At 39.2% G+C, this 18742-nt stretch overlaps 1 protein-coding gene across 1 annotated transcript; it reads right to left on the reverse strand.

The window, feature by feature from the left end:
- Positions 1 to 914: 914 nt before the first annotated feature.
- Positions 915 to 17281, reverse strand: xdh (xanthine dehydrogenase). The gene is made up of 35 exons (XM_003457790.5): positions 16978 to 17281; positions 15974 to 16031; positions 13636 to 13732; positions 13374 to 13482; positions 12585 to 12711; positions 12419 to 12480; positions 12246 to 12338; positions 12077 to 12157; positions 10646 to 10790; positions 10438 to 10530; positions 10079 to 10230; positions 9141 to 9234; positions 8627 to 8736; positions 8330 to 8514; positions 7803 to 7965; positions 7630 to 7719; positions 7282 to 7451; positions 7086 to 7212; positions 6891 to 7010; positions 6282 to 6378; positions 6071 to 6195; positions 5837 to 5970; positions 5681 to 5768; positions 5484 to 5570; positions 5205 to 5396; positions 4977 to 5122; positions 4681 to 4762; positions 4488 to 4583; positions 3926 to 4129; positions 3778 to 3830; positions 3582 to 3696; positions 3156 to 3221; positions 2827 to 3015; positions 2572 to 2739; positions 915 to 1783 (listed from the first exon to the last, which is right to left on the reverse strand). Exons 1-35 carry the CDS (start codon positions 17074 to 17076, stop codon positions 1733 to 1735), a joined length of 4068 nt encoding a protein of 1355 aa, XP_003457838.1. The 5' UTR covers positions 17077 to 17281; the 3' UTR covers positions 915 to 1732.
- Between the last annotated feature and the right edge of the window lie 1461 nt (positions 17282 to 18742).

The raw sequence follows: 18742 nt of genomic DNA on the forward strand, positions 1-18742 counted from the left end.
CAACATTAAGATTTAGCAAACAAAACATTCACACAAACACAAATATTCCCCATTCAATCTTAGAACATAAACCCTTATGGGGACATTTTGCATATGAAGTACTTTTAATTTAGGCACATTCTGAAGCCAGTAATTCAAGTCGAAGTTATAATGGGTAATGTGTAGCAGGGTAAGTGTTAAGTGTGGTGCTACTCTTTTCCCAATTGCTTTGAGTGTAAGTTCTTTGTCTAAATCTGTCCATTAGACCATGTTGAGCCTCTCAGATGGTTCCACTCTAGATGTGAATCAGTTTTAGTCATACTACAGTGTCTGAAGTGCACATACATATATAAATATTTCAAGTAATCGTGCTCTGTTTAATGGGTGAGGTGTGCTGGGCCTTCACAGGCAGGTGTTACAGCAGCTCAGACTCACTGATAGTCACCACCATGTTAATTGTGTGGTCAGTGTGTGAAGAATGAGGCTCGCATGTTTGTACCATCACTTTCTAACCACCAACCAAACCTGCACGTATCCTTTAGTCTCCTCACGTCAATCTGCTGCAGCTTTCAGACCAATCAATCAGATCATTAATGCAGTCAGCAAAATGTCAACTCAATGTGCTTCCTTTCAGTCACATTGATAAACATGTTTCAGCTCTGTGAAATACATTTCATCCCCTGAAAGATTTATTCTTGAGTTTTAAACCACATGTGGCACCGTTTTATTTACAGGACTTGTGGTGGCTCTGGACATCTGCTAATTTAATTCAATTGTTAACTTTAACAACATGAGTCAAAGCAAGAAAAGCCAAACCAACAGATGTGTTTAATATGTTTATTATCTCACACTGGGACTTGGTGTAACTCCCAGTTTATCACCTGTGAAACTAAGAAGTAGTTGCTGGGGTTGAAAAGTGTAACCAACACCTACGGTTCCCCTAATGTACCTGTGAGGCTCTAAAAGTGAGTCCCAATAAACTCCTATGTTAAAATGTCCAGCTTTATAATTGAAATAAACATGTTTTTAGCCTGTTTAAATTTAACAAAGGCTTAAAGTTTGCATTATTCAATGTGTGACCTCTTTGACTAACTGCTAACTGTAGGACTTTTATTGCATTATTTAGCACTAATAAGCAGATATCTGTGTCTGTACAATCTAACAGCTCTCCCTCTTGTTCCAAATATGGTCACTTCTGGCTTGAAAAAAGACTATAGTGGTCAAAATGTTGAGGCTTGACAACAGGACTTACCAAATCAATAGGGAATTAGGTCATGGTGGCTATCCAAACCTTTTTTAACAACCGTCCCTCATAAAAGCTCACATTCTAATAACTGGACAGCTCATGGAAGGCTGGAGAAGTACAGCAGCTCTTGGCTATGAGATGTGCTTTGTCTGTAATAATGACCTAAAGTTAGCTCTGTAACACTGCAATATTATATATACTCTATATTATAGAACAGAAAATGCAGAACATGTCCCCTTTAATTAATACTCAGTTTACAAAATTACAACTGAAATATTAAAGGGAAAGTGCAAAAAAAAAAAAAAATTGAATTCTTTCCTATTAATGCTGTATGAGTAGACAATGATTAGAGTAACACCACACCAGGATATCCTAATATTCTAATCCTATCATAATTAAATCATTGGGTAATATTTGGTCCTTCAGGAGCTTTTCTGGAAACAAGGCATCATTAAATGTGACTTAATGTGTTCTTGAGGTTTTTTGATTGATCATCAGTGGAGCGTCCTACACCTGAACAGACCAGGGGATAAAGGTTCCCGCTTCAGCTGGAGGACACTGCAATAGAAAAACAGCTGGTAAGTTCAAATATAAACAGTTTTAGGTCTCTCAGTTTCTTTTATCCAAATCACATTTCTGCATATTTTCAATTTCTCCTTTAAAGACATGAAAAAGATTTAACCATCTCACAATGTAAAATTTTCTTCTTTTTTTCTGTTTTTTTTTTGCTCGTGTATCTGGATTCTATCTCTTCAGATCTGACAACAATGCAGTTTGTGTCAGCTGGACAGAAGAGAAACAAAACTGTTAATCCAAAGCTGTAACAAGGCCTGATTCTCACTGAACCTTTTCATGGACAGGATGGTGTCATCGGCATAAAAGCTAACAATGAGATACTCATTTGAAAATTAAATATCACAAAAAGTATTTTGTTAAAAGTTGGAGTTGCATCATGCTGCAATGAGAACATGAAAGATGTAGTTATTCTCATTTTTATTTACTGAGTGTGTCCACTAAGACTATTTTACAGTCTTCTGCGACATTTTTTAACTACCAGAATTATTGCTGGTATCAAACTTTTGCAAAATTATGTTCATTTTTATGTTGAACAACCTTTGTTCTATAATCTTCTCCACTCAGGGAATTTTTGGCCAAATCATTAACATTGTTTGCACTGTTCCTTATTAACCTTTAAAAACCGCAGGTCTTACTACTGTACCAGTGGAGCTTGTCTCATCTCTCATATGGAGCCAATGTTTTTCTGATTCTCCTAATTTTGGGAAATCCGTAAAATTAAACTGTTATGCCTGATTTGTCAAGCCGGATCTTTCACAAGATTTTCATACCAGTTTAGTGAAGCGGTCACTGCAGGCATTGCGGATCCTCTCGGCAGAAGCAGGGCTGTCCAGTCTAAATGGCCCGGTAATCCCTGACTCTGCCCGTGCAGCACTGATGGCATCTTTGATGGCATAGAAAACTGAAGATGCCAAGAAGAGAGGAGGCTCACCTACAGCCTGGGAAAGGAAAAACAAAAAGTATAAGTCCATTAGATCCAGAATCATCAGTGTTTAAACTGTCATGAGCATTACCAGAATTCTTACCTTGGAGGCAAAAATGGCCTTTTCATTAGGAGCATCACGAAGCAACGAGACCGTAAGCTGGGTAGGAATGTCACCGAAGGCCGGGATTTTATAAGAACCAGGACCCCGAGTGAGGAGGACTCCCTGGGGTGAATAATGAAGCTCTTCCAGGGTGAAGAGACCCAGACCCTGCATGAATGCTCCCTCAACCTAAAAGTAGACATGAGCATGAGGAAGGAATCAGTACCATAAAAATGTGGTTTTTGTTACTTTTACTGGTTCATTGATCCATCAGTTGTCTTTATGTATGATTAATATTTAATTATTTATTGACTACTTGAATATCTCACCTGTCCGATATCTATAGCTGGGTTGAGGCTGTTGCCAACATCCATCACTATGGTGGTACTCAAGTTCTATAAGACAAATACATCATGAAAATATCTCAATTCAGAATTTACCAGTAAAATTGAAAGGTATAATCAAAAACTGTGAAAAAGTGGGGGGGGAAAGTACTGTTAAACACCTCAATCAGATTGACAGAGGTGATAAAATCAGTTCGAGTTCCTTAAAACTTTCTGTGGCTGAGGAGAAAGACTGGTCGGATTGGAAAGCTACTAAGCAGAATATTGTAATATTTCACAAGCATACAATTTTGCAATACCTCTATTTTAGGGGACCTAATGCTGATTCTTGTGCGATACCACCAATCAACATTTTAAAGATTTGATTCAAGAGTTCGAACTCAGATAAATCTAGCTGTACTTGGTGCAGACCTTATGTGATCCAGTCAAACAGTCTATCTCCACCTCTGAACAGGCCACTCCGTAGGAGAAATAGCTGAAGGCTCTGCCTGAGTTTGTTTCAAAGTCATAACCAATATCTGGAGTCCTGATAAGAAAGAAGGAAACGGTGAAACCTTTTATTTTGTTGTAATATGAAGTTAACCAATGATTCATTTGGTAAACTCACTTATAAAAACCATTTGCACTGAGGCTGACTCTGTCAAAGTAAGCTGCTTTCACCTGGAAAACAGAAACAAATACACGAAGTAAAAAGATGAATATTTAATGGGAAAACCCCCATAAAGAAGTACTATGACAAATTTAGCCCTGTTTACCCAGTCCTCCCACGTTCCATTGGGATTCTTGGCCTTGAATGGCTCAAGACGTTTCAGCAGGATCTCGCAGGCATTCTTCAAGGCAGCACCATTGAGGTCTGAGGATACAGAGGCAGCGGTTGCACTGGTGTTGGGAACTGTGTTGGTGCTGGTCTCTGATATGTGGATCTTTGAGGAGGGGATATCCAGAACTCTGCTGGCAACCTGAAAACACACAGCAAAGACAGTTCTGCATGCTTCTGAATGGCTGACCAGCTTCTCATTAATTTGCAGTAGTGTAAAAGCTTTGTGCTGTTTTTATAAAGAACATAGGTATTTATAATACTTTTTTAAAAAGCGCTTTAGAGAATTAATAAAAGCATCAACGTTCGATACTCCAAAAGAAGCTTTTAGAGGCTATTTAATGTTTAGTATCCTTATGTGCCAAGAAGAATTGGTAATAAATATTTCTGTGTGTGATTTCACCAAAGGCCAGAAGAGAGAGAGTACATTTATTTCAAACATCCAATGTGATGTTTGAAATAAATATGTGGATTGTAAATAGACGAGTGGAGTCCTTTACCTGAACCATCTTGGTGTGAAGTCCTTGTCCCATTTCAGTCCCTCCATGAGTCAACAACACTGAGCCATCTGTGTAGATATGAACCAGAGCCCCAGCCTGAAGACAAATCAAAACAACCAATCAAGGCTGCTCACAATAAAAGAATAATAGGAACTGTTTAGACTTAAAATATTTGTTTTTTTGTGGATCAGACCTGGTTTAGGAAAAGTGCAGTGAAACTGATGCCAAATTTGGTAGGAACCACAGCAATTCCCCGTTTGGTCCATCGGTTCTGTCTGCCCAGAAAACAGAAAATGATAATTTTGAAAAAGTAAGTTTCATGTTTTTATCTCTTTGCTTAACACTTTTCGCCTCTCATCCCACAAAGTATATTTGGAGAAGTTATGCAGACTGAATAATTATTACCTCTTGCGTTGCTAAAATTGTTTCTAAACTTGTTTTTATCCACTCAAAAGCACTGAAATTATGGTCTAAATAACTTGCTCTTACCTGTTGTAGAGGTCAATGGCAATTCGACGTTGCTGGTATCCAGAGCGTGACATGCATTCATCCCAGCAGCGGTCTAAGGTGATCTGGTCCAGGACTTGATTAAATGGAGTTGAATCACCTTTCATATACAAGTTCAACCGCCGAACCTACAGGAGGATGGAGACACTGACTGGACTGCCATTCATTAACAAGACTTAGTTGTTTATCCAACTTCAGTTATCCACCAACCTCCTCAGGCGACTTCCCCAGACTTTGAGCCACATCGGTCATCCAGCTCTCTGCCACCATCATACCCTGTGGCCCTCCGAAGCCTCTGAAAGCGGTGTTGGATGGCAGGTTGGTGCGGCACAAGAAACCTCGGCCACGTATATTTGGCACTCTATATGAGTTCTCCATGTGAAACAGAGCTCGCTCCACAATCTTTTTGAATACATAGCTAACTTTAGGGCATTATCAGCATACTATATCATTAGATGAATAAGATCTGTGGTTGATAATAATACTCACTGCCTGAGAGAGGTCCATGGAGTTTCCAGCATTACCATAGTACGTCACATCCAGGGCAACAACTCTCCCACTGTTTAGAAACCCAACCTGCAGCAAGACAAAAGGATCAGTAAAATTACCTTCTAAAATAGAATTACTGCCATAAGTACTATAGCTGCTGCTACTGCCAACACTGATGGTAGTACTACTCCTCATACCTTGTATTTACCATAGAAGGGATGTCTTCCTCCAGTAATTAGCATGTCCTCGTCTCTGTCCAACATACACCTGACAGGCCTCTTCAGTCTGAAGCACAGAAAGCCAGATTTTTACCAATTTTAGATTCTTGAGGTTTTAAAAATTGATGGACTTACTTATTTGCTGCCACAGCAACCACAGTGGATAGCAAAGTGGTCCGGGATTCTTTTCCTCCAAAACCTCCACCCATCCTCTTCACGCGGACCACCACCCTGTTTGCAGGGACACCCAATGCCCTTGCCACCAGAGACTGAATCAGAGACACACTCACAGGTTAATTTATTACATATTATTTTGCTTTATAATGATGTGTTTTTATTGTTTCCTGTGTTTTGGAGCATTGGAGTTACCTGTGTATGGGTGGGTGCCTGGGTGGAAACAAAGAGCTCCATCTCTCCATCTTCTCCTCGGGGAACAGCCAGAGTGACATTTGTCTCCAAGTAGAAATGCTCCTGACCACCGATGTGCATCTCACCTGACAGACAGCAAATCAAAAATTAATGCCAGTTGGAAAAGTGAGGAGTCACACAGAGTCACACAGAGTCTCAGAGACGGTCCTACCCTCCAGGATGTGGTCAGCCTGTTTAAACCCCAACTCCAAATCCCCATTTTGTATGGTTCTGATTGGCTGATAGAAGGACTGGGTGGCAATGGCCTCCTGTCAATCAAACCAACACAACATTTTATTTTAAACATAAAAGTCAAAATTTGAATAATATTATTTTATGGTTCTCAGCTGCCTGAATCACACAAAGTTACAACATTTTACTGGACTTTATGCAATAAAAAAGATACATACATAAAGGTACATGTTCTAGAGGTAGATTTTTAAGTGTAGAGTAAAATATATTATATTCTACACTAAGTACACAACAGAAAATGTTTTAAAAAGTGAAACTAGAAATTATTGCAATACATAGAATAAAATGAAATTATTAAAAATTCAACAATGTTACCTGTAAGTGCAAATTTATTTTATAATGTAAATGTAAGTTACATTTAATGTAATATTTCATTTAAATGTAAATTTACATTAAGAAATTAAGATTTATTTTTGTGTCAAATTACATCGACATGTTTAAAATGTTACCTCAGCATTCACTCTGGATCCATAACCATCAAAGATCATCAATGATTGGTCAATAGCAGCTCAGGTGTGTCAGCTCTCACCTGTATGGTTATGACAGGCTGCCGCTCTTCATACTCGATCCTCACAGCTTTGGCAGCCCTCTGAGCTTGAAGCTGAGTGTTGGCCACCACAGCACCAATGATATGACCCACACAAGTCACCTGCACACGGGACGGACGAGATATCAACCTCAACCCTACAAAGCCTGATGACTGGTTGGATTAACAGAAACAAACCTCGCCGTCAGCAAGGACAGTCTCATCAAATTTGATAGATCCGGCGGTGTTACTGCCGGGGATGTCATCAGCAAACAGGAAGCAGACGACACCAGGGCAACGCTCAGCAGCTGACGTGTCTATAGACCTGTAACACATAACTGGTTACACATGACATATGTCTGTAGTACAGGTGTGTTTTCTACAGGTCTCTTACAATATTCGAGCGTGGGCCTTGCTGCTGGTGATGAGTGACAGGTAGAGCTCGTTCTCGTACAGCGGCACGTCATCGCAGTAAACCGCCTCACCCGTCGCCTGCTTCATGGCCGACAGGTGCATTATGGGACGGCCCACCACATCATCCTGGCTCTGCCCCTTTGGCACAGCCTACAATAGGAGAATCGAAATACACACATGGACAATAAATCTCAATCTATTACATCTCCAGAGATTATATACTTATAAATACCTACTGTAATTAAACTCCGAATTTTAATATGAAATAAAAAATTTAGAATATTTTGTAGACATTCATATAAGAACAACATAAAACACCTTGTTGTACCTGGTAGATCTGAACACTGGATGGTGTCTCTGGATGGTACACTTCAGTCGCACTCAGACAATCTGAGGTGACCTCGGTCACGTTTAGCCCCTGAGAGATGGACCAATGAGATGCTGTTAAAAACGATCACATGACAATTGTTGTTTAAATCTGATGATGGGAAACAGACAGACCTGCAGTCGGAGTTTCTGCAGCACTGTTAGGTAGAACTTGTAGAAGAGGCTCAGAGTTAAAGTTCTTCGGTATGTCACCATGCCACCCGGCACAGATGGATCCAGGCTCATCTCCTCAGCCAATGAGTTGCAAGCCTCCTCTATAAGCTCCTCTCCCCACGGCCTGTGTGATGCCAGACATTCTTACAGCCTTCTATCCTTCCTTCTTATTTTTCTTCTTTGTTACTTTCCTTTCTTTTCCTTTCCTTTTTTGTTCATCCTGACCTTCGTCCCTTTTTTACTTCCTCCCTTCTTTAATTGCTTAATGACTTTCTTTCATTCATCCTATGTGCTTACATCCTTTTATATTTTTCCTTCCTCCCATCATTCCTGCCTACCTTCCTTTCTTTCTCCTTTCTTTCTTCTTAAATCATCACTTCTTTTGATAATTTCTTGATTCCTTCCCTGTATACTTATTTCCATTTTCTTCCATTCCTTCCTTCCTCCCTTCTCTATTTTTATCTTTCTTTCCTTTGATTCCTTCTTACCTTCCCATCAGTCTGTTTGCCGTCTTCTTAGCCAGTACTGTGGTCGGTGCCATGCCACCATAACTCAGCCTCAGGTCCTCAACAACATCGGTCCCAGGGGTGAAGGTGACACTCATCGCTGCAGTGACGATACTGATGTCATCCTCACGGCGAGGGGATTGTTTGTAGGCAGACACAAACTGAGTCTGCAGGTAGAAAACAAAGTTGTTGACTGACAGAACACGAGGTGGTCACAGGAAATGGTTGGAGGGGTTTAAATGTAACAGGAAGTAATGGCATCAACAAAACTGCTTCAACCTTTTTGCTGTATGGGATATGAATTGAGAGTAGGATCTCCTGTGGTCGCAGAGCTGTCCTCCTGTAACCTGTGAAGAACCCATCATCCATCTGAACCTCACGGCTTCCATCTGAAGGACAGACAGAGGTCAAAAGTGAGGGTCAACCAGACAAAACACATGGAAGCCACACAAACAGCTGGTTGTCAGTGGTAATTCTTATTCAAACATATCAATGTTGCAAAATGAATACAGTTATTATTATGAACACTTAAACTACAGCTTAGACAAATGTAACCAGGAAACAGCTGAATTTCCTGTGAGCAGCTGCTGTTTTGGCACATGATAGATGATCAGACAAATGTCACCTGATCACTGTGAGACTGAAGGAAACCTAAAATCAGGCAGATTCTCAGGCAGGTTCTGAATGAGATTTGTCTGATGTTTTTTTTCTGGAGGTTTACCTTGAATGGATAGCTTAGTTTGAATCTTTATCAATTCCTTATCTCAGCCAGAATAAAAGTGTGTGCTGTTACCTTTGTCCACCAGAGTGAGCTTGCAGCCGGCTGCCATAAAGACCGGGTTCAGGTCTGATATGGGGCTGGCTGTCATAATGTTTCCACCGACAGCCTGAAAAACACGACACAAACACGTCTTATCACAATGTCACAGAAAACAAGACAGTCTCAACTTTTTAGATCACAGCAATGTTTTTATGACGTAAGGTGTTCTTTAAAGTGGTAGGCATGGTTCAGTAGCTAATGTTGAGCAAAACTCCTTTTTCAAATTCATACTGGATTAAATTTGCTTCTAAATTTACTCTATACCAAATAGCTCTGTGTATTTACTGGTATAGTTCTACTACAGTGGGTATTTCCTTGAAAAGGTCCAAATGCAACCGAATCCAAATTGCTCTGTATATTTTGCCACGTCCAAGACGAATGAAACTTCCCACTAACTTGGTTTATGTCATAGAAGAAATGTTTTCTCTTACAGGGCGTCAACCACAAACCTCTTACTACCTCTCTGTAGGTACCCTAAACTCCCCCATGAAGCCTGCGTATATTGGGGTATTCCCACTGTCTTGCCCCCTAAAGTACTTTCTTGCATTTTCAGGAAAAATCCAGTTTTCACACACCTACTGTACTATCATAGAAATTATATAATTGGTTGAAACACTCCATAATCCCCAACCCTGCAAAGCTAAACCTTAATTGTCATTGGACCAGAATATCGTTGAAAATGTCAATTAACTTTGAAATGATTGACATTTTATACTGTCTCTGTGTATTGATTAGTGATCGTACACTCTCCATTGGCCCCTCGTGCCTAGGTACACTGGGTATCTCTTCAAAAAGGTCCATTATAACATAGAACCTAAATTTACTCCACCAAAGTACCCACTTATGTCTTGGAAAGGGTCTAGTTTCCTAGAATCAAACAACTTTTGTACCAGTCAGTCCAGGTAACTCACCGCTACATTACGAATCTGCACTCCAGCAAACCAGCGCAGCTGCTCCAGGACAGCAAGGAACACTTCAGTCTTATGAGGAGGAAGACTTTCCACTGCCTGCCTCAGCACCACCGCCATGTGGCTGAGAGTGCATGCTGCACCAAACACAATCCCTGAAACAAAGAGATTTTCTCATCACTGCTTGCAACCTTTAACCTTTTTGATTCAGAAGACAATCTGACATGTTCTCTTAACACTTACTCTTCAGTGATAAGAACCAGTTGCTTTCTTATTTACTTTCCACTTTTTTTATTTAATTCATTCATTTGCAATCAGAAGGAAACGTTCATTAGCAGTGGTATCAATTGAGTTGTACTCACCATCTTTAGTGTGAGTCACTGCGCTCAGTTCAGGAATGAAGGTTGGAGCAAGGATGACTGGGTAAACCATGTTTTTAAACTTAACTTCAACACCTGAAGGCATAAATGAAGGAGTGAATGAGTCAGTAAGTTAGTATTTATCTGAGTAAACGAGTTGCTAATTGTGAAATGAAGGAGTGAATGAATGATCTGAGTGAACCAGACTGACCAACTTCAGTGTTTCCCACCACCACACGGGCATCTGGATGTTTCCATTTCAGATTCAGAAACTCATCCAGATTGTCAGGCTGCAGCCATGTCATTCGCTCACCATGGAAACACAGCGAATGTGGCTTCTGATCTTTAGAGAGAGTCTAGGTGGAATAAAGTGGCGAGAGAGTGACAAACACGATGTGCGAAATCAGTTCATTATACATATCAATAGCACAACAAATGACTGGAGGGAAACTGTGGAACTACAGCTCACATGGTGCTTATGGAACTGTAGCTTGATGTGTCACAGCCACATCTGAAGCTTCACCTGCCTTTGTTTAGTAATCAAATCAGCCAGAGCTCAAGAACTAACTTCCTGTTACACCTGCATGCACCTCTCTGTTTCTCTACACTCAGGATCTTGGCCTCATGTTCAAATCAAATCAAGGTTCTATGTTTGCTTGTATGCCGATAATATTCACATTTACATGGAGGACAAGAATCATGTTTAGTAAGTTCAGTTTGAGTTCAGCATTTAAGATATTTAGTTGAAAAATCTGTTTTACTATCTCATATCAAATACCTTTGCAATATAGGAAGTCAGTTCAGGTCTTTGCTGGCACAAATATTTATATGAGGGGCCCCACGTATTGGCCGTTTAGCCACTCTGTTTCCACTGTGAAATTTTACATTTACACAGGTGGTTGTGCTTTAGAAGCCAAGACATCCATATGGAAAATGGTAGATGTTAATAGGGTTTTTTTAGGTCTGTGAAGGTTCTCAGTCATCCAGGTCATCGTAGTCAAAGGAGTCTGCAAAGAAAAGCGTCTGGACTTCTTTGAGTTGCTTGAAGACGTTTCACCTCTCATCCGAGAAGCTTCTTCAGTTCTAAGGTCAAATGGCCGAGAGTCCCAGATTTAAACCCAGTGGGAGTATCCCCCCAAAGAGGGACAAAGGACCCCCTGGTGATCCTCTAATCACATGCGCCCAGGTGTGAAAGCGGGTGTGGGACCTAATCAGCCAGGGTTTCGGGTGAGCCCATTGTGAAACCTGGCCCCACCTTGTCATGTGAATTCCTGAGGTCAGATGGCCCAGGATGTGAGTGGGCGTTAAGGCGTCTGGGGAGGGAACTCAAAACTGGATTATAGATGGCAGACAGTTGGTGTCGTAAACCACCGCCTCTGTTCAAAGATGGTCGCTCACAGTGGACATAGATGGCCTCTTTCACTCCTCTTTCAAACCATCTGTCCCCTCTCTCAGGGTTTTTTTAGGTTTAACCCATCAGCATCAAGACCTCCAAGCATTTTTTTCAGAAGCTCCTACACCTCAAGTAGGTACTTTGTTTTTTTCCCAAAATGACCTTGAAGGAGGTTTTATAGGAGCAGGTTCTTAAAATGACCCCAACATGATTGTGCTTGATTGTGTGCTTGAGTTTGTGTGAATTTACCATGAGCTCCGGAGGAAAGATGACTTCCTGCGTAGGGTCAAAGGGCGCAAATTCTGCAGGGTTAAAAAGAGACGTAGCTTCCTGTGGAAAAACATACACACAGTTTACATCCAAATACCTTCAACAGGCTGGTCAATAGTTTTTAACAACAAGAACGAAGGTCACTTACATTGATTTTCTCCTCTGAACCATTCTGTGCTCCATTCCCATTACTCATACAGCAGCCATTTTTCTGCCCCCTCCCTCCACAGCATCCCCCCTCCTGGAGGAAAAAGCACACAGATGGACTGTCATCAACAGAGTAATGGCAAAAATAAACCTTCTCCAAGGATGTCTTCTCACCACAGTGAAAGTCTTGTATCCTTCCAGTATTGGTCTGTATCCAGTGCAGCGACACAGATTTCCTGAAAATTTGATAATTTGTGTTAAAACATTAGGTCTGATCACTGCTACCTAGCTTCTTTCCCCATTCAATAAACAACAAAAGTCAGTCTGTCTCTGGCAGGACCTTGGAAAGCCTCCTCCATATCGGCCATCTTAGGTGTGGGATTGTTCCTCAGCAGGGCATACATGGACATGATGATACCTGGCGTGCAGAAACCACACTGAGAGCCATGAGCCTTTGCAATTCGTTCCTGAATGGAAAAAAAACACTCATTAAGGGAAGTATTTACAAAAGTAAATATTTACATTTACAAGTATTTACGGCATTTGAAGCCTCAGATTCCTTAGGAAAACATTGTAATGGTTCCTCAACTTTGTTCTTCAACAGCAATTCCTCCATTAGGGAGGAAACTAGTTTTAGCTAGCATTAGCCAGAGGAATGACAGCATGGTGTCAGATTTGAGCCAAAAACCAAATAATTCATGAATAATTCATGAATTATTAGATAACTGCAAAGTTTTGCATTGTTACAAGTTATATTAAAGTTCATTTAAATATTTGCAATAAAAACAATTTAATATCTGCAAAAAGTTGCTTCATTAGTAACTTTGTACAAATATACAAATAATTAATTGAGTAAAAATGCTTTGTTAGACGAAGGTATTGAAGTCATTATCCAGCTGGCAGACGAAAATTTCTTCCCCCTGCTGGCCAAACATCAACAGATACCAAAAGTCATTAAGGCAATATGTCACTATGGAAACTTGTTTCTGCCATTGTTTCTCAACTTTTTCAACAATTTTGAGATAATAACCCAAAATTTTTAATTAATGGAAGCCATTTTGTTTCAGTTGCAGAAACACAAGTTCCTTATGTTCCTTTGTGTGTGTTGTTTTTTTGTTCTTTTTTTTACCTGGACAGGGTGCAACTTCCTCGCCACACTGCCGATTCCCTCCACAGTCGTCACGGCCACCAGGTGCAGGGAGCAGAGAGGGGCCAGGCAGGCGTTGATGGCGTAATGACTGGATGCAGTTAAAGACTGTTCATGTGCTCTCAGATGTTTTATTTAAGCTGTAAAATCAGTTTGTTATGGATGGAGCACATGACTGCAGCTGATCGACATACACACATTTTAAACACACACACATGTATAAACACACTCAGAGTAAGGATACAGCAGCTGCTTACTGTGTGTTTGGTATCTGGACAGCATTACAGTACAGGCTCCACAGCCGCCCTCAGCACAGCCCAGCTTGGTTCCTGTTAGACCCACTGAACACACACACACACACACACACACACACACACACACACACACACACACACACACACACACACACACACACACACACACACACACACGTTTACTGTGAAATCACTAAATCATTGAATGTGGTCATGAAGCGTGTCGGAGTACAGTTATGCTCCCAGAGACCGTCTGTAAAACCTGAATCAGCAGTTCTCACTGTTACTGAACACGACACTGAGATGAGATGTTCTCATGTGACATGATACTCGACTCATTTTGTCTTTGTGTGGAATATAAATGGATATAAATACTGGCAGGCTACTACAGCCATAAACAGGTCAAGTTTAGGACTTTAAAAGACATTTTAAAACCACTTTTAAAGAAATTTAAGAACAAACATACAATGGAAATACACAATAAGAGGGAAAATGATGTTCTTCCAAGTATAAGGAATAGCAATGTGTTTTGATGCTGATGTGTTCTAAAATTACGCAATTTGGTTTAGACACTGAATTCACTTAGAGTTAGACATTAAAAACTATTCTGTGAGGTTTAGGAAAAGACTAACACAACTATAATTGATTACTTTTAGGCGACAGATTACTCTCAAAAAAGTGCCAAAGAAATTGCTAAAGATAACCTTATGCTTAAGAGCGTCATCCCATTTTCCCGAGTTTTAGGATACCTTTGACATACATTTGTAAGCATTTTCACAGAGAATAATTGTTGCTCCAAAGCCATCTGCTTGCTAGCAGGGCCTTCTTCATCATCGTCTCCATCCAGGACCAGGTCAGGCCTAAAGGGCTGAGGAATGTTGTATTTGTATTGATTTGGTACTATATGCTGGAAATGATTTCAGTAAATAATTTGAGACCGATCAAACAAAGTTTTTAGTTTTTTTTACAAACCTCTAATCACTCTCATAGACCTAAAAATGCTGCTCTGTAATTGGTTCAGGTGCTTCACAAGGCACTAGAGCCCCTTTATTGGGTAATTTGGATCCAGGATAACCTGTGATTCTAAGTGCTATACAAATGAAAAAATAGGTGTTAGTTTGGTTCTAAATAATCTGAAATCTGTTGTTACTGCTCTCATTGTAACATTTATAGAATAATAATAAACGTAAACTTGTAACCACAGCATTTACAAGAACATTGTTGTAATGGAAAATTGCAGATAGCAGTTGCAGTGAATAGCTGTAATTCAACAAACTGCAAGAAGGAGCTTCAAAACTAACCTTTGTGGATGGAATATTTCTTGGACTTTTTTATGTAACACTTAAACAGTGTGATGCTCTGAATCTGTTTAATTTCTCTTCCTGGTCGTGGCAGACAGCTGTTCCTCCCTGACACTGGTTCTTCCTGTTAACAGGAGTTTTTCCTTCCTGTTGTCACAAAGTGCTTCCTCATATTAGGTTGCCTGTTTTCTCTCTATTTTTACCTGACAACATAAAGTGGCTTTAGGTGACTCTTCTGATTTGGTGCTATATAAATAAAATTTAAATAAACTGGACAGAAAATCAAAGTTGGGAATATATTTTTATATTTATACCCATTATTAACAAACTGTACCTTTGTGGTATATATATATCTAATGGTGAACAATACTGCACAATTTGGTATGATTGCTTTCATTTCCTGTAATTAGCTCCTTTTATTTACTATTATTAAAGGCAGTTTAATAGTTCCTATGAATTCAATTTCCTCTAGTGGGACACGAAGATACTGCTGTGCTGTGAGGGCGGTCTGAAACATCAGTCACAGTTTAATATTTCATAAATGATGAAATCCAAATGACACATGAAAACTCAGGAAATCAGAGAGGAAAGGTTTCTGGCACAAATCCCAAATGTCTAGGAAAGTGCTGGACTTTGACTGTTTGATTGCAGATACAGTCACTGACCCCGCAGCCACTCATCATGAGAAAAACAACAAACCAAACCAGCACTTAAAAAGCCCACTGATTTAAACCTCTGTATTCATATTAAAGACATCAAGAGCTGTGTTATTGGGTTAGGTTGTTACTTTGAGTTCTTCCTCTTTTTCTTCATGTAGTGTGCGCGAGGCTGAAGGTGGAAACGTGACCAGTGACAGAAAAAGATAAACAGGACCGTCTGTACAGTGAAAAAACACAAGGCTGAACTTAAACTTAAAAAAAACACTCACTGAGGACAAAGTCTATCTACCACTACACTATATGTTTACTCTATAGATTATACTACACACTGCATAGATGTGTGTGTGTGTTTTTATGTGTGATCATACATTTTCTCCGCAGATATGTCAGCAGGGTCATCTCAGGGTCTGCGTTCTTCTCAACAATCTGCAGCACAAACACAAATCAATCTTTCAGAGCACAAAGAAGCTCAAAAGTTACATTTTAATAAACATGAAAAGACTAAAAATACACAGATTTACAGGACATGTAAATCAGTGTTTTACAGTTAATTATCAACAAGTTATTCACTGCTCGGAGACAGAAAAGTGATGGCAGCTGAGGTACACTGAGTGCAGATCATGTCCTTCCAGTTTAAATTTAGAGAAACAAACTAACAGTCAGTTACCAGGAGGACAATTCATCAAACATTCTGAATCAGAAATAAAACATAAACGTAAGTCTAGATTTTAATAAATAAAAATATACTAAAACTTGCATGGACTCTGGTTTAAGTGTAGTATAACTGACCAATGTAACATTCTGAATATTTTGAATTAATCATGTATTTTAATGAATGAAACTTTTATTTTGCTCCCTCTCAGAAAAATTAAAGCTTTCACTGAGTATCAGCTTCACATGCACAGCTTATTATCATTTATTTTACCAGCTTTTTTGTGTTTGTCTCACTTATCAGAAGCAAACTGAATGTCATTATGTGTTTTTAATGCACCGTGTCGCCTGTAAGTCATCAATGTTTTGCTTTCACCAACATTTTGTTCCACATTCTGAAATACTTCAATTTTTCATCCCAACTTTTTGTTCAGCTGAACAAACTTCTGTTGTTTTCTAATTACTTTAGTAGTTTTGTGCTTATTTGTTCTTTTATGTGTGAAAAAATATAACATTAATAGAATCAATTTACTGGGATTACAATAAAAAAAAAATCAGGAGATTCAGCTGCAATTTGAAGCACAGTCTAAATTCTTACATAATTAAGTGTTCATGATCTTTGTTATCGTTAAGATGGATTAAGCATGATATAAATGTTACAGAGGCAGACTGAGATCACAGTAAAGTCACTACGAATGAGCTACAAGATGAATATTTTTACCTTCTTCCCATTAACAAAGAAGATGAGTTCATCAGACTCAGACCAGGTCTTGGTTCCTGTCCGGTCCCCCATGTTGCCGGTCTTCTGTGCCCTCTCCATGGTGCTGGTGTTACTGGTCTTTAATGATCCGTCCTCGTGGGCTCAGTTATCTGGAGGGAGGTATGTCCTGTCCGGCCCCCCTTCTCCTCCCACAAAACCCTGATGGTGCATTCACGAGCGTAGCAATCCCTCAGATGTTTCGATCACGCTCAATAATCAAACGTTAAATCGTGATCAGTCATGTGTGGATTAACTGATAAAGTCTGAAAACTATTTTCCCCTCACTTTAAAAAATAAAGAAATAATTTGTGTCAATGACCTGCAGTACTAACATTGCAGATGTTCCTGTTCTGAACAATTATTCACAGCTATGAGCATACCTGAAGGTCAAAGGTCACAGTCCTGTATAATAGTTATGTAATAGCTGTATAATAGTTACTGGATAACTATTATGTGAATTTCAAGCTGACACAATGGTTCACGAGTTCCAGCCTGTCAGGTCAGCTTCCTGCTCGGTTTTTATTTACCTTGAAATAAACACTGAAAATGTATCTTTGCATCTGAGAGAACCCTCCATAAACTACATCCACTGACATCAAATACACATAAAAATCACAGTAAATCTATCAGCAGCTTTAATGAACAATGACTGGAAACAACAACAAAGTCCTCCCCAATGAAGGTCACAGCCAGAAACAAACTGTGATTGAATAAAGATGGAAATAGAGACAAAAACAGAAAATCAATTCTAATTTAAAATATGTAACAACAAGATCTATGTAATAAAACAATGATGGTATTAAAGTAAATATAAAACAGATGACTATGAAAACATGCTAACATATTCAAATGGAAAAATAAAATACATAATAATAAACTCAGAATTCAAATGTTCATAAATAATGAAAAGAATGATAATTTGTAGTATGAATATAACTCAACCATAAATACTGAGAAAACAATAAAAATAAATAAAAGGTATAAAATGAAATAAATACAGTAAAAACATTTCCTTAAAGTTAAAGTTTTTTTTAACGGAACATCAGATTTTAAGTGTTTATCCATTTTAAACACAGTTTAAATCCACTACATCACCATCAGCTCAAAGTGTAAAACAATTAATTCAGTGATTTTAAACTTTATATTATTATTATTATTATTATTATATGGTTTATATTAGACTTTAGAGCTGAAATAGTTACTCATGTCACAAGACCTGTCAGCCAACATACAGTTTTGTAACACAGCACAATGAATACAGTGCTTTCTCCTCACACATACATTAGCGTCAGATCACTCACAGACTCATGTGATCTGAATTCCAGCTGTGAATCCATTTGATTTGCCCTCCATAGCCTCAAAGGCCCCTGCTTATAGTCAGGAGATGCGGATAAATGAAAGAGTTCAACCAGACTCCACACAGTTATTCTGCTTCTCTGTTACACATGTACATGGATGTGTTTGTTGTGGAGGATTTAAAGGTTTCTACAAGAGACAAATAGAACTGTTCTGCCTATAAACAACTGACTTTTAAATTCACAGTCAGAGCGGGCCTATGACTGAGCCCTGAGGTACATCATATTTAATGGTGCTGGCTACAGTCTTCGCATGAGGTTAGACAACAAATATTAACTGTGAAAGTAGTTTTTAAAGTAGTAGTGAATGAGTGCTTATTGTCAGCGTGCCACGCTGGCTGACTCCATGTTAGGCAACAGGTTTTTGGTTT

This window comes from Oreochromis niloticus, linkage group LG23 (genome assembly GCF_001858045.2).
Source record: "Oreochromis niloticus isolate F11D_XX linkage group LG23, O_niloticus_UMD_NMBU, whole genome shotgun sequence".
Lineage (NCBI taxonomy): Eukaryota > Metazoa > Chordata > Actinopteri > Cichliformes > Cichlidae > Oreochromis > Oreochromis niloticus.